The 16,090-nt window shown below is 37.0% G+C and overlaps 1 protein-coding gene across 1 annotated transcript in view; it reads right to left on the bottom strand.

Annotated features, from left to right (window-relative positions):
- sacm1lb (SAC1 like phosphatidylinositide phosphatase b) overlaps positions 1 to 16,090 on the bottom strand; it is a 20,039-nt gene extending 3,949 nt beyond the window's left edge. Inside the window, exons 1-17 of the mRNA XM_082150734.1 lie at positions 15,990 to 16,090; positions 14,220 to 14,317; positions 12,678 to 12,752; positions 10,898 to 11,025; positions 10,092 to 10,241; positions 8,697 to 8,756; positions 8,262 to 8,295; positions 7,981 to 8,082; positions 7,822 to 7,907; positions 4,506 to 4,592; positions 4,006 to 4,074; positions 3,838 to 3,917; positions 3,663 to 3,761; positions 3,405 to 3,543; positions 1,684 to 1,753; positions 1,511 to 1,583; positions 1,328 to 1,421 (exon numbers count right to left, since the gene is read on the bottom strand). Of these exons, the coding sequence (XP_082006860.1) occupies positions 1,328 to 1,421; positions 1,511 to 1,583; positions 1,684 to 1,753; positions 3,405 to 3,543; positions 3,663 to 3,761; positions 3,838 to 3,917; positions 4,006 to 4,074; positions 4,506 to 4,592; positions 7,822 to 7,907; positions 7,981 to 8,082; positions 8,262 to 8,295; positions 8,697 to 8,756; positions 10,092 to 10,241; positions 10,898 to 11,025; positions 12,678 to 12,752; positions 14,220 to 14,317; positions 15,990 to 16,018 (1,473 nt within the window). The 5' untranslated portion in view covers positions 16,019 to 16,090. The remainder of the gene's footprint in view (positions 1 to 1,327; positions 1,422 to 1,510; positions 1,584 to 1,683; positions 1,754 to 3,404; positions 3,544 to 3,662; positions 3,762 to 3,837; positions 3,918 to 4,005; positions 4,075 to 4,505; positions 4,593 to 7,821; positions 7,908 to 7,980; positions 8,083 to 8,261; positions 8,296 to 8,696; positions 8,757 to 10,091; positions 10,242 to 10,897; positions 11,026 to 12,677; positions 12,753 to 14,219; positions 14,318 to 15,989) is intronic.

The raw sequence follows: 16,090 nt of genomic DNA, 5'->3' as shown, positions 1-16,090 counted from the left end.
CTAAAGCTTCAGTCTATACTCTTCCTGGCTCGACATTTCATTCGCTAACGTCAGGCAGTTTTGATTTAAATACTTTTGGATGTTTGATGATCACGTTAGCTTCTATCAGCGTAAGCAAAGCTTCTATCGCTTGTTTCTGTTGCTTTCTCACTTGTGTTTTGATCCAGAGATTCTTTACTCTTTCAGAAGGGTGTGTATTATTACCATATAACAGTGAAAACATGGATTGCTGGGAAAACTTGTCAACAGCGGGGAAGCGTTGTGTCATACAGTACAGGCCAAAAGTTTGGACACATTACTATTTTTAATGTTTTTGAAAGAAGTTTCTTCTGCTCATCAAGCCTGCATTTATTTGATCAAAAATACAGAAAAAAATGTAATATTTTGTGATATATTATTACAATTTAAAATAATTGGTTTTCAATTTATTATACTTTAAATTATCATTTATTTCTGTGACGCAAAGCTGAATTTTCAGGATCATTACTCCAGTCTATCACATGATCCTTTAGAAATCATTCTAATATTCTGATTTATTATGAGTGTTGGACACAGTTCTGCTGCCTAATATATTTGATGAATAAAAGGTTAAAAAGAACTGCATTTATTCAAAAAAAATAAATATTTTCTAATAATATAAATCTTCTTTACTATCACTTTTTATCAATTTAACACATCCTTGCTGAATAAAAGTATTGATTTATTTCAAAAAAAATAAAATAAAAAAATTACTGACCCCAAATGACTGACCAGTAGTGGATATTGCTGTTACAGAAGATTTCTATTTTTAAAACATTTGCTTCTTTTTTTCCTTTTCTTTTTTTTAAAAACTTTTTATTCATCAAAGTATCCTAAAAAAGTATCACAGGTTCTGAAAAAATATTAAGCAGCAGAACTGTTTCCAACTTTGATAATGAATCATCATATTAGAATGATTTCTAAAGGATCATGTGATAGACTGGAGTAATGATCCTGAAAATTCAGCTTTGATCACAGAAATAAATGATAATTTAAAGTATAATAAATTGAAAACCAATTATTTTAAATTGTAATAATAGATCACAATATTATTTTTTTTTCCTGTATTTTTGATCAAATAAATGCAGGCTTGATGAGCAGAAGAAACTTCTTTCAAAAACATAAAAAATAGTAATGTGTCCAAACTTTTGGCCTGTACTGTAAATGATGAAAAATCTTGTCAATGTTGGGGAAAGAGCTAACAGTTTCTACTGAATCCATAAACTATACATTTTTAAAATGTTAAAATACTATTTAAAATGTGTTTAAGACAAATTAAGGAACAATGGTTTGTCCACGCGAGGCTCACCTGTCTGAACCCATCCGAGAAGTTGTTCTTGTAGTATCTGATCATGGAGTTCCACCCGTCCATCAGCAAACCCCACTGGGTTCTCTTTCCCGTCCTGAGGACACAGAGAGCCAATCATCTTCTACAATCCATCTAAACATTTACTCTCAGACACAAAGCAGAGCAGAAGACGGTCCTTCTTACCGTGTGAAATCAGTCTTCAGGGCTCCTGTGCCGGCGTACTGTTTGGCACACGCATTGGCGTTATCCGCCCATGCTGCAGGGAATAAAAACAAAGAAAGCAAGAATAGAAAGGGTATGAACGAGACAGTCGCACATAGCCAGACTATTGAATATCAGCATTCATTTTTGCTTACCATTCTTGTATATTTTTTCAAAATCCGCCTGGTCTTCAATCCGCTGCCCCACATGTAAAACTCCCATCCTCTACATACAAACAAGACATAAAATATGAGGAAGCCTCACAGCTAACAGACAGGAACTAAAAGCTTACACGACCGTTCAAAAGTTTGGGGTCAGTAAGAATTTTAATTTTATTTTTTGGGGAAATAAATAAAATAAATCAATACTATTATTCATCAAGGATGAGTTAAACTGATCAAAAGTTACAGTAAAGACATTTATAATGTTAGAAAATATTCTATTTTAAATAAATGCTGTTCTTTTGAACTTTCTATTCATCAAAGAATTGTGAAAAAAAATTGTACACGACTGTCTTCAACATTGATAATAATCATAAATGTTTCTTGAGCATCAAATCATCATATTAGAATGATTTCTGAAGGATCATGTGACACTGAAGACTGGAGTAATGATGCTGAAAATTCAGCTTTGATCACAGGAATAAATTACAGTTTAAAATATATAAAAATAGAAAACAGTCATTTTAAATTGTCATAATATTTCACAATATTACTGTTTTTTGGTTTTTTTTTTTATCAAATAAATGCAGCCTTGGTGAGCAGAAGAGACTTCTTTTAAAAACATGAAAAAAATCTTACTGACCCCAAACTTTTGAACGGTAGTGTATCTGTATAGCGGCTTTCGGACCGGATAGTTCTAGGAACTAGCCACCAGGGTGGTTCCCCGAGAACTAATGGTTCCCCGGGAACGTTTTCTGGTTGCATTCGCACCGCCAGTAGGGACTCTGAAGTGACGTAAGCCGCGCTTGTTGCTGTGACTTTTATTTTGACGGCACGGTGGACCTTTATTTTGACGGCGCTGAGAACGCCAGAGCCTGAGCAAACAGTGCTCGCATTCTCCATGTTCATTAGTTTACGATCTAAATAATACGATAATATGTTATTAGATAGAACTATTAAACATAGAAAGTAGACAGTAATGAAAAGTTATTAGCATATGCCGTGTGGTTGATGTACAGTGTCGCTAGCTGAGCAGAAATACATAATCATGTTTCTCTTGGTCCCCTCAAAGTTGCGTTGGATTTTCTCATCAGCGTAAAGGTTAAGATGCCCATCTATCACTGTTTTCCATGTTCGTAGAGTTAGTTTGTGGAGTAAATATATAGGCTATAATCTGTGTGTTTACACAGCCTTTTTAAAAATGGCGGGTTCTGGTGTTTAGCCAATCAGCGAACACTAACGTCAAGGATAGTTCCTATAGTGCTGGTTTAGACCCTACCCTGAAGTAGGAGCTAAATTAGTTCCTCCAAAAGAGTTCCAAGAACTAAAATAGTTCCTAGTTCCTGCGGTGCACAAGCGCCAAAATCCAGGTACTTCCGCCAATAGTTCTGGGAACTATATGAAAGGGTTCCTCCGGTGCGAAAGCCCCTTATGTTTGTGTACTCCTAAAAGATGATTTTGTCAGCTCATATAAGACACTACACACATTTCAAACAGTCTCCGTACAGTCTTTGTCTTCTGGCAAAACGGACCGCAAATAATGACTCATCTTTTGACGTAGGCCTGGGCAATATAGCTCAAATTTCCCTATATATTTCCATAACTTGGTGATATTCGCTATATATAATCATGACATCACACACCCTTAATTTAATGTGAATTTTGGTCTAATGACAGTCCCATGGAGGATAATAAATAAGTCTCATCACACAAACCTCTAACTGTGACTGCAGCGAGCGGCGGGCCAGCAGACTCTGGATGACGTTGGTTCGATCCAGACAGTCCATGCAGTTGCTTCGGAACGTCCCGTCCTGCTGCTTTTGGACCGATCCGTCTGAATCCACCAGGAAGTAGCTGTTGAAAAAAATAAATAAATAAGAGCATTCAAATTATGATATCAAGATATCAAATTATGCCCAGGAGCATTAGATGATAACAGATAAAACTCTTTTTTGCATGCAAACACCTCATACCCAAACTCATCCTGCATTTCCGCCACCGTGTCCACCAGGATCTGCAGGCGATGCCACCTCATACGGCTGCACTCCATGTGAAAGTCAAACGCAATGTACCTGCAGATGAACACAGTCTGAGTTCGGCATTTGTGGATCTGTATCAGTGCTTTATGAGATTTTCTTATCGACTCACTTGATCATGCCGTTGCCCAGACTGTCCACCATCTTTGCAAAGGCCTGTTCCAGCGGCTTTTCTGAGCCTTTCTGATTTACCTGGAGAATAAAATAAAATCTCTTAATGAGATATTTCCAGCCTGGGAGCGACACCTCAGTGTAAACGGAGCAAATACAGGCAACGTACCAGGTTCAGAATCACTTGTTTCCCGTACGTGATGATCTGAGAGTCGAAGTGTCTCTGGAAACCATCCAGCTGTGAGAAGAGAAGAGAAGAGAAGAGAAGAGAAGAGAAGAGAAGAGAAGAGAAGAGAAGAGAAGAGAAGAGAAGAGAAGAGAAGAGAAGAGAAGAGAAGAGAAGAGAAGAGAAGAGAAGAGAAGAGAAGAGAAGAGAAAAGGTACACAAATGGAGACACACAATAATGGCTGATTAATATAAGCAATTTAAAATGATTTATCTACTTATAAATACTTTTATCTATCTATCTATCTATCTATATATATATATATATATATTCTATTTTGTTTGTATATATATATATATATATATTATTATATATATAAGCATATTTTAACCTTAGTTATTATTAATTGCAACATTTACTAATACATTTTTAAAATCATGAACATATTTATTTGCACTGACTCCAACAAAACAAAGAAAGAAAAATAAAGAAAGCATCTCACATGATTGATGCTTTTGCTGATCTGTGGTTTTGGTTTGTACTTGAGGTTCGGTCTCTGAGACCAGTAGAACGGGATGGAGCCTCGAGTCTGTGGACAAAGATTACAGAGATTTACTGGATTATTCGTTCATTCATTAAAAGATATCAAAAGAAAGCACAACTTTGTCTTATAAGAAATGTTGGGATTCTTGCTCATTAAATGACATTGAAAACTAGCAGCCAGCATTCAGAGTGGAGACAAATTCAAGAAAAAATAAAACAAGAGCAGAGCAACATTCCGGTAAGTTTCCTCTCCCGACTGTGGGAAAAGGAAACATGAGGGTCTAAATCTGTAAGTATCGTGACATTAAACGGCTGCATGGATTCACAGATCAAAAACAAGCGCATATTTATTTGATATCTGTGGTTCATGATTCATCAAACCACTGTGACATTCATCTCTGCTGCCCACAGATGCTGTTTGTCTTTATACCCTTGAGAATCGAGCCGACGGACAGACATTAAGGAGAGATACCAAAAAGATAATGGCTTCATTAAATTTGAAATAAAACCGTTTAATTTGACATGTAGATTCACTCCAACATTAAGAGCTCAAAAAAATTCCTCCAGACTATCCACTGAAACTAGGGGAGCGCGGGGCTAGTTGTAACACACTTGTTTTAAAGGAGCAGTATGTAAGATTGTGGCCAAAACTGGTACTGCAATTACTTTCAAATTACTGTAGAGCGGTGTATCCCCTCCCCCTCCCCCCTGACTCGAGGTTGCCAGATAGGCTGCAGGATCCAGCAGGAACGTAGGCTATTACATAGCTGTGGTAACTAGAGCAGATCTGGCAACCCCGATGCCAAAACACTACTGACTTCGTGATTGGTAGATAGGTGGAGGGTGGAGCTTCAGGCCAAAACACAACATGACAACATCAACATCAGTTGAGGGCTGCAACTTCACATTTTAAATGACAATATCCTGGCCGGACTACTGTTGTCAGTGATATAAGTATTTGAAATGAACATGATTTCTTAATGTCTAGTGACATATCAGGTCCATTTTATGATTAATTGAAATACATTTCTTACATACAGCTCCTTTAAATACTTCCACACATGCTAGCATGACGAAACTTGGTGTATTTACTAGTTGCCATATCAACACTATATAGAGAAAAAATTGCGCAAAAATTAAAAACATTTTGGAAGATATCCATAGACATTTATTAAATCATAGCAAAAGTAAATTTCTTACTTAAATAAATTTGTCATCTCTATTTTTTGTGTTTATTTAAAATTAGACAAATCTGATATTATTTTAATCTCCAATATGTTATTTAACAGTTGAGATAGTTCTTTAATGCTTCGCTAACTAGCAGAAGACACTAGCCGGGTTTAAATCCCAGTTGTGCAGTTGGGGGCATGTTGTCACACTGCGTTACAATGTGCCCCTATTAGAAATATGCTATTCTATTCTATACTTTTATTAATTCTATTGCGAAAACATGAGAAAAAGGTGAATAAAGACAGAGAGTCAATGTTCAGAAATTACTAATTATTTATTTGTTTTGAACTATGTTGTATAGCTGTGTTTTCCTGTGTTCGTAGTCAAAATTCAAAAATGAGTTTATATTTAATTATAAAAAAATGCCCTTATTTTATATGAAAAAGTTCATAATTATATTTTATTTAGAAAATATTTTAGTTTGTCTTGTATATATTTTTTTATTAGATCAGATAACATTTTAAGCTGTCATATGGTCATGTTACAATGTGCTATGGGGCATGTTGTCACATTTCACTTCCATTCTTTCGGGGTATATCAAGAAAAAAGTATATACTGTATTAATAAAACACAACCACATAATTGAACTAGACATGTGGGAAATTAATGTGGGAAAAAATCAATACTCAGAACCATAAGTAGATTTACACAAACTGAGAAAGTCAAAAAGCGTTACTTTGTGCCCCGCTCTCCCCTACACTGGGGTGCGTTTCCCAAAAGCATCATTAGCCAACTATGGTCGCAAGTTCCATCGTTACCAGCATAGTTCAACGAGTCAGTAGCCGCGTTTCCATTACCCTTCAAATTGCGTAAATTGAAATTGCGAATTGGAAATACGCCCAATGGAAACACGTCAATTTCTCAAAAACTCAAAAAAGTGTTTACGTTCGCATGAGGTGGTTTTTCAGGCAATTCGAAAAAAGGATTATTTCGCAAAACAGCAATAGAAACAATTGTTTTGCATTTACAGTCGCCTGACTTAGAAGGCGCGGTGTGTTTGGACAATATACGAGACAGAGTTCTTTATTAAATTCATAAAAGACAAAAGAATTACAGAAATACTGGATTCTAAACCTCATAGAGGTGCCACAATCAAGACCTCGGAGCAGAAATGAGGGAGAAACACCCAGAAACACCTCATATGTGCCGCTCACAGTATAAGGGTCTTTCCTTGCCATTAATGCTTGGATAACAAGCCTACGTTTTCTTCCAGTAATAATAATAATAAAAATAATGTGATAAACTTACCAACGTCCGTCGCCATGATTTTTGGAACGACTTATCGCGAGAGGAAAAGTAAGCATTTTAGTCGCATAAAACGTGTTAATGGAAACAGCGTCATTTTGCAATCGTTTTTTAATCTATACTTAGAAGAAAAAACTAAAAATCACAAAAGTTTTGCGCAAATCTGTAATGGAAACGCGCCTAGTGTTTCCCGAAACCATAGTTCTAACGAACATTCGCAAACAGCATCGCAAAGTCGTGTGGTTTGAACGACAGCCCTCGAGCTGTGGTTACAAGCATAGTTTATTGTTTGCATGAAGTGGACTTAATAAATCCTTGTCGTGAGCAAAATAAGCAAGCTGACATTCAGCACAACCTGTCTTTTGTTTAGAATACATACAAATGTAATTTACATCTTTTAGTTTGTCAAGAGATTTAAAGCGTTGTTTTTTTAAGAGTGCGCATGTGCGAACGTGCTCTACTACACAAGAACGAGCCTACGATTGAATCTGGAAATAAAGCAAAATAACTGAGAAAAATTTGAAATAGTCCTCAGATGTCATGTCCATAATTTATAGCAAAACATCTAGCGTTAATTCGATCTCAAACAGATACATTAAAATAAGTTATTACTCCAACAGGTGCGTGACATCATTAAACAACGTGGCTGAACGACCAATTTGCGACAATATGGTTTCGGGAACCAGTCGTGACTAGCTAGTTGATTTCTACAACGATGCATCGTACTATGGTAGTTAACCAGCGAGTTACGTCGTTGTATGGGAAACTGATATTTGGACGCTTACATTTCAGAGGCTTACCTGAACAAATGATGCTTTTCCTCCATTATATTGAACAATCTGTTCCGTCTCAACAAAGTTGGCCGCGTGACCCTCAGAGTCGATACCTGGAAGAGGAAGAGAGCATTTAGTAGCATATAAATCAAAAACAGCCACCGTCTTCAAACCGCACAAGCGTACCTCTGACGTAATAGCGGACACCAGCGCGGAAGCAGCTCCTCCTGGACACGATGATCCAGTCGAAGATTTTGCCGTTGATGCAGCACGACTTCATAGTGATGACTGTGAGCGGAGATTAAGGACTATATATCTGTCTGAGAGCATATGGACGGTGACATATGAAGACATTATAAGCACTGCACAGTGTTGTTCATACATGCAAGACATTTAAGGCCCAAAATATACTCTGAAAGTGAACACAGACATCGATGTGAACAAACGTTTGTCTGGTTAAAGGATACAGCCGTGAACAACCGGGTAGACGAATTTATGTAGCTGTAAGAGAAAACACAACGTCAAAAAGAACCAGGAAACATAATTCATCCTTTAGATAAAGATTTTTGGTAACACTTTATTTTACAGTGTCCTTGTTACATATGTTACATGTACTTACCATAGTAATAACAGTAAATTATGCATACTTACATGCAACTAACCCACAACCAAATCCTAATCCTACCCTAACCCTATAGTAAGTACATGTAGTTGCTTAATATTACACAGTACTTAAATATATAATTACACTGTAACAATGACACCTTAAAATAAAGTGTAACCAGATTTTTCTACATATAATTCGGCCCAGAGACATGTGGTGCTCCTTGCAGAATTCTACACAATCTCTAAATGAGTTCCTCTTAAAATAGTAGCTCGACCTAAAACAATCTTGCGTTTACCTCAGGCTGTGCCATGAATTCTCTGAGAAGGTGACCGTTCCACACAAATCTCTGATCCGCCTGTATAAAACAATGTTAAGAGGCTATAATAACAGTTTTATCTGTCATACCTCATGAAAGCACCATATTCTAAAAGACATCAAGAAAAACATGAAATAAAAACAGTAACACTTTACAATAAGGTTCCATTTGTTAACATGAACTAACAATGAAATGAAAGGTTAATTTTAACATTAACAACTTATACATAATTAAAAATTTAAAGTTGTATCTGTTAATAATATTTAATGGAACTGAGCTAACATGAACAATGATCAGTTGTATTTTTATTTAAAAGAAATGTAAATAAATGCTGTAACAAATGTATTGCTCCTTCTTATTTATTGTTAGGTAATTATCCAACGTTAACAAATTGAACCTTATTGTAAAGTGTGTGTGTTACCATAAACACATCATGATAAGACTTCTTTAAGCAATGAGCATTACAGAATTGGGATGTTAAATGATAGCTATGTTCATAACTTAACAACATCCTGCAAAAAAAAAAAAACTTTTGCAGGAGGGGCTTCATAGAGACAGGAGCTAAACTGACAGACTGGGAAGAGAGGTGTTACAATATAAAATATGAGAAAAATTATGTTTATTGAACCTTTAGAAGCATGAAAACCTATTGCAGTAGATCCCAAAAACAAAATCAAGACTTTAAAAAAGGTTCCCTTTAAAATGAATTGCTTGGTGTATTCCTCATTTGTATGCCACCTTAGATTTAAAGCTGCTCTAAGCGATGTTGGGTGATGTCACTTCTTGTTGATGTTCGAAGTATAGTCAAACAAAACAGAGGCTAACTCGACCCTCCCTTCCTCCTCCCGTCCCCTCCCCTACGTGCTTTTCCGATGTAAATTCATGACTTTGCGCGTTCCTTCTCCTTTTTCCCTCTTCTTTGCTATTTGTTCTTTGGAACATCGTCTCTTTGGTCGTGTGTCGGCCATATCAAAATTCAAGAGAATATAATTCTAACATTAGTCGTTGTCTAGGACATCTCTCCTCTAGCTAACTCCCCTCTTCATGCTTCCACACCCCCCTTCATGTGCACGCGCACTAACCCCCCAACCCCCACCCCCAAATCATTCTTGTCGGTTATTGGCTGGAACACTGTTTGTTATGTTTCGTGGTCCAGGCTGGGCCAGTTTGTTTTTGTTGACGTTTGTGGAGCCTGGGCTGTCTACAGAGACCGTGTTTTTTACAGTGTGTTCAGGGGACAGGCAGCTGGCGGATAGTGAGGAGATATTTGCTGGATGTGACAAAAAAATTTTCGGCCTAAAAAACGCGTGACATCACTTAGAGCACCTTTAAAGTGTCTGCTAAATGCATGCTGGAACTGAGCATCTCTCTCACCCGCTCCAGTAAGGTCATCTCCTGAAACTCTGGGCTGGTGTTGGCCAGGCGCTGTAGCGTGTGCGTCAGGTCATAGTCCGTGGCAAAGTAGAAACCGTCTGTGTTCAGGACACTGTTGATCATGGACAGGAAGGCTTTGTCGTCTTGCATCTGGAAGATCCATAGAAACATTATTAGTTTCGATAAGACAAAGTTTCTAAGTTAGGCTGCATTTAGGGAATGTTTTGAGAAAGCAGCCCAACTTACTTGAATAATGTTTTTATTTCTGCTGACTAAAAAGGCCCCTCAGTAATAAATTGAGTTATTTTTCGCTGCTTATCAAACAGTCAAAAACATTGTTTCTCTAGTGAATTTTGGTTGATTTATTTGACACACTTAACGGTCAAATAAAAGGGTGAATCTCACAAAAACTGTCAAAAACATGAGCACACATCGCCCTAAAATCATTCAAATATTATTTTGCCTGTTTAAAGAACACATTATGCATTATATTAATATAATATCATTTTTGGTTTTTTTCATTGTTGGGGAAAAATGTGACCTGAATAACTTTTCTTGAGAAAAGGCAGCAAAAATATACACGCTCCAAAATTAAAGCAAAACAAAAATATCTTGGCTATAAATACATTTTGAAGAATTCAATGGTTCAAGATCATGGTTTGGCTCTGTTTAAATAAAGAGATGCTCAAAAGTCCCATAAATATTGTGGGCAAAAATCCAGTCAAAACAATAACTTCCTTGCGGTGACACCAGTGACGCACATGATGGAAGAGAATTCTACGCATACTTCTGGAAAACAACCCAACCTGATTATCAGTCAGATGCAGAACAGTCTTCTTGTATGAAATTATGTCAAAGTCAGCCGCTTTCCAGACCGCGTGGCCAAACAGGTCACCCACTTTCTTCTTCTTTGTAATGACGATGAGATACATGCCTGAAAAAACAGAGAGAGCAGGGCTCAGCATCATTCAGAATGAGAGTTCAGAATGCATTTTAAGGTGCAATAAAGTCTAATTTCTTCACATTAGTACATGCATTAGTTAACATTAAGGAACAATGAGCAATATATTTTAAAGGGGTCATCGGATGCAAAATTCACTTTTATATGGTGTCTTTGCAGTGTGTTGACACAACCACCATACAATGAAAAAACATACATTCACTCCCTTTTTTTTTATCCTCAAAAGGCCTAAACACTCTCAATAATCAAGCCGTTTGGATATTCTGAGCAATATGATGTCATATTGCTCATGCTCCGCCCACAACTGTCCCGTATTAGCATATTTCCGCCCTCAGCCATTTGTATACCGTCTGCCATGGCAGCACTTTACATGTCTTGTGTCGACACGCCCCAATGGAAGAGAGGGGTGCGGTGAGCAGCTGCTCATTATCATTTAAAGAGACATGCACTGAAACGGGTCGCTGTGAACAGAGCAAAAAAGGTGTTGTTTTACACAGCCATTGAATTTTAACCAAAGTGTGTTATAAACTTTACATGAAGACCCTCAAGAATCACACCAACTTGTGGAAAATGAGCATCCGATGACCCCTTTAAAGCAGTTAATAATCTTTCTTAATGTTAGTAAAAATCAATTGTTCATTGTTTGATCATGTTATTTTACAGTGCATTAACTAATGTTAACATATTCAACTGATGTTTTATTAAATGTGGAATTTAAAGGGATAGTTCACCCTAAAATGAAAATTAAATTACTCAGCCTGTTGTTGCTCTAATGCCGTTTGCCCTTCTTTCTTTTTTTAGGGAGCACAAAAGGAGAATTTTTTTTAAATGTCCCGCTCACACTTGTCCATACAATGGCAGTGAACAGCGACCATCATCAAGCTTTTAAAAAAAAGATGCAGAAGTATCACAGAATGATCCCGTGCCGTATATTACAAGTGTTCTGGGGAATACGATATGAAATTGAATGGATTTTACGAAAATCCTGACCCTTGGCCGCTGGTCTGTGCACAGCTACATGACGTGCGTGTTCGCAAAACTATTAGCGCAGCAGTTCACTCTGTCTCCCAGAAAAAGCACACAATGTGAGAAATCAAGATGAACAAAAACACGACGTGAAACACAACGCCTAGAAGAATCAGTGTATTTTCTTCACAGAGTTAAATATCTCCGGACCGGAACTCCATTTGTTGACAGATGTGAACTCGATAACTTCTTGTTACGACGAATATATTCACCTCTGAGAAGAAGGTACGCGTGTTTCTTAATCCTGATTTTGTGTACTTTTTCTGGGCGAGATGGAGTGAACTACGGCGCTAACAGAGTCACACGAACGTTTCAGCTCAGCACAACGGCCGAGGCCAGGATTTTCGTTAAATAATACATTAAATTTCATATCGTACACCCCAGAACACTTGGAATATACGATATGTGTCATATGGCATCAGTCTGTGATACCAGCTTGATGCTGGTCGCTATTCACCGCCATTATATGGACGAGCGCGAGCAGGATTTTTTTTTTTAATTCTCCTTTTGTGGTCCATAAAAGAAAGAAGGGCAAACGGCATTAGAGCAACAACAGGGTGAGTAATTTATGACTCACAATTCATTTTCAGAGATCGTACCTGCCACCAGCCGTATGGTTCCCATGATGCCACATATTGGTCGTGTCACTGCTGAAGGAGGGACGTCCTTCCTCACTGAAAGAGAGACATCATTTTAAGGTTATCTGTCCGTATCTGTCCTGTTTTTTTAATTTATTATATTATAGGAAAAATATGATATACATTTTAAATATATTATTAAATTGATTGGAGTGTGTAGCTTTTCATTTCTTAAACAAGCATGTACAAAGATACATCATGGCCATATTCCAGGATGATAATGTCAAGATGCATTGACCTCAAATTGATAATTGAGAAATGATGTGATGTTATTTCCATCAAGACGTGCATCAATGCAAGAGTCCAGCGCTGTGTAAAGTCTCCTCCAGCACATCCCAAAGACTTTACATTTAATTTAAGGTCTGGACAGGAGCCGATTCATGAGTGAAAATGATTCTTCATGCTCCATCCCAACCATTCTTTCACACTTTAAGCCTGATGAATCTTGACATTGTCATCCTGGAATATGGCCATGATGTGTTTTCCTACATGGTTGTTTAAGAAGTGAAAAGCTCCATCAATTAGGGTTAGAAGAACCGTTGCCAAACATATAACATGCTAGAAAATGATAATCACTGCAATAATGATCCAATCATAGACTCTTAAGCATTTGCCTATTTAAATCCAAGCAGTGACTTTTCTTTTGGCAGGGCAGTGTATATAATATCGCTAATTATTATTATAGTCATCAAAATATATCATTTTAATATTATTTAATATGTTAAATAATGATATATTTCTCAAAATGATATAATGATATATAGAACTTATCAGATAATGTTAGATATTTAACTGTGAACCATCGACAACCCCTGCAGAATGTATTACGATCGACCTCTAACCATTTTCCAAATATTACTTTTCTTTTGCATCCTAATTTGTCCTAAAGTGTTGAAAATTCTGCTAATGTTTAACTAAGGAACGACTCGGGAAACACATGATTCATTCAAATGCTTCTGTCACCTCAAAGGAGCTTTCAACTGTAATGGAAAAATTAGATTTCCATTGATCTTCAACATATATTGCAACATATTGTGTCACATGTCTATATTGTGGAATGTGAACAGGATACATGTATGTTTGTGCATTCTAAATCAGCTAGATGTGGCTGGGTGAGTGGAAAACTACAGAGGAAAGACCTTGAAGAAGGAGTATAAGAAGGGAATTTCCTGGGATGGGTGTCAGGTCTTGCTCACGTCACGGGGTAGCTGCTGTGATTTTGTGACTAAGCCACTTGCAAGAGAATAAATATCATTTAAAATACAATTTGATTCTTGGTGTCTCTTATGCAGTGATGATGATTGTTTAATTATTATTTTTGCCACAACACAACTCAAAGCATTTATGCAATAAGCACCCTCATAAAATGAGGCAAGTTACTTTTCAGCACACACTTTTCAGTGTGAACAGATACAGACGGTGTCTGTCCTTTAATCAATTCTACACTGCAGGAGAAAAATTCGCGTTTGAGTTGCGTTTCAAGCATCCAGTTCTCTTTTGTACCTGTAAGGGTCATTTCTGTGGACACCCTGTCAATGGCGAGGACGTCTCCAACACCATCATCACAGGCTTCGATGTAGAACTTCTCAGGGGTCGTGTGCCTGTGAAAGGAGAGGATAGTGAAGATTATTTGTAGTTAATGTAGTAAAATCCAGTTTAAGGAACAGGGCGAGGGCATGACACTAGTGGTCGACCGATATATATCGCCAAGGCCGATATATCGGCCGATATTTGGAATATGGAAGCGGGACTTTTATTTTGACGGGCGGCGCTGAGAACACCAGCGCCTGATCACACAGCGCTCACTCACATTCTCCGTCTTCATTAGTTTACGATCTCTTGTCAGTCATATCTAATACTTTGTTAGACAGAACAGGTAAACAAAGAAAGTAAATGGTATGCGAAAAAGTAAAGTGTTGCTTTTATATTATTTGTAACAGAAAAGGCAAACAATCAGTCTAAAATACTTTCTCATTTACCGTCAACATTCAGCAAATGCGCATCTACATCATTTAAACAAATCTCTGAATATCTAATAAACATTTAATTTCACAAACCTTGCATATTTAATGGAATCCAGCTGTGATATCTTGTGAAGTGTGCGTTTGTAGTCTGATAAACGTGTGACTGCGAGTGACGGTCGGTCCGTGTGAAGTGAGTGAATGCAAACAGAAGATCAGCTTCAGGAGACGCCATCGAAAAACTTTAAATCCTTCATTTTAAAATATGCTGTGCTATATCCAGTTGCCCACTGTGTCATATTCATATCGTTTTCACTGTGTGCTGTATAATATTAGCGTTACCTTGTCTTTATTTGAAAAGATATGATTACCAGTGCGCACAATATTAACAGATTACTGAGTGCAATGTTACAGTGTTTACTTCCTTTTTATTCACATATTCATATATTTTTAAACAATTACTTTATTTGTGAAAAATACTGCAGATTCAAGAAGTTGCCATCTAAAGCATAAGCATGTTTATTTTAAAGATTTGTTTTCTAATTTATTTAAAATGTATAAAATATTGATTAAACTAAATATAAAGTATATAATAAAAATATCGGCTTTATATCGGCCATCCTGCTCTCTAAGATATCGGCATCGGCCATCAAAACACCAATATCGGTCGACCACTACATGACACTCACTTATCATGTATATCTTACATTCATTTCATTAATATGCGCCACTGAAAACATCAATCACACCATATTCTACATATATTTCTTTGAAAGTATGTTGCTTGGACTTATTTCTTGATTTATATTTTCATTTCTGTAAGATGTTGGCATCTGCATCAACACCAGCAATGACAACATAAGCAACTAAATGAGGAAGCTGAATTGCAAAGAGGTTCAAGCAATCTACTGCTGACCATCAATGAAACAATTTTAGTTTAACTAAATTGATTTTTGATGTGAACTGACTGGAATCTGATCACCATGACTGATGACCAGCAGCACAAGCTGTGTATCAGAACATCACGAGCTATCAACATACTAACATTTTGGGGAATAACAGTGCCTTTTACATGCTGTCTAGACAAGCACTTCACTAAAATGCAGCCCCAAAATGTTGTCTAGGTAGGCAGCTCACTTAGGTTTTGAGTCACAGCCACAGAGAGGGCGCCTGTAGTTCACTGAACATGCAAGTCACTGCTGCTTCCTTAAACTATTTATAGACTTCACCAGATCAAAGATGACCAATGATCTCTCTTCGATTAATCTAATCGATAACCAGTTATCTATCAGAGTAGTGAATTTATACTCACAGATTAAAGGTGTTGTAGGTGGACGCCATTTTTCCATCAGTTCGTTCCTGACCTTCGTGACGTGTCAATACAGCAGCGGGAATCTAGCGACAGTCAGCGAA

This window comes from Leuciscus leuciscus, assembly GCF_965113295.1.
Source record: "Leuciscus leuciscus genome assembly, chromosome: 20".
NCBI lineage: Eukaryota > Metazoa > Chordata > Actinopteri > Cypriniformes > Leuciscidae > Leuciscus > Leuciscus leuciscus.
Note: the sequence above shows the minus strand (reverse complement) of the source record. Positions and strands in the feature narration are given on the sequence as shown.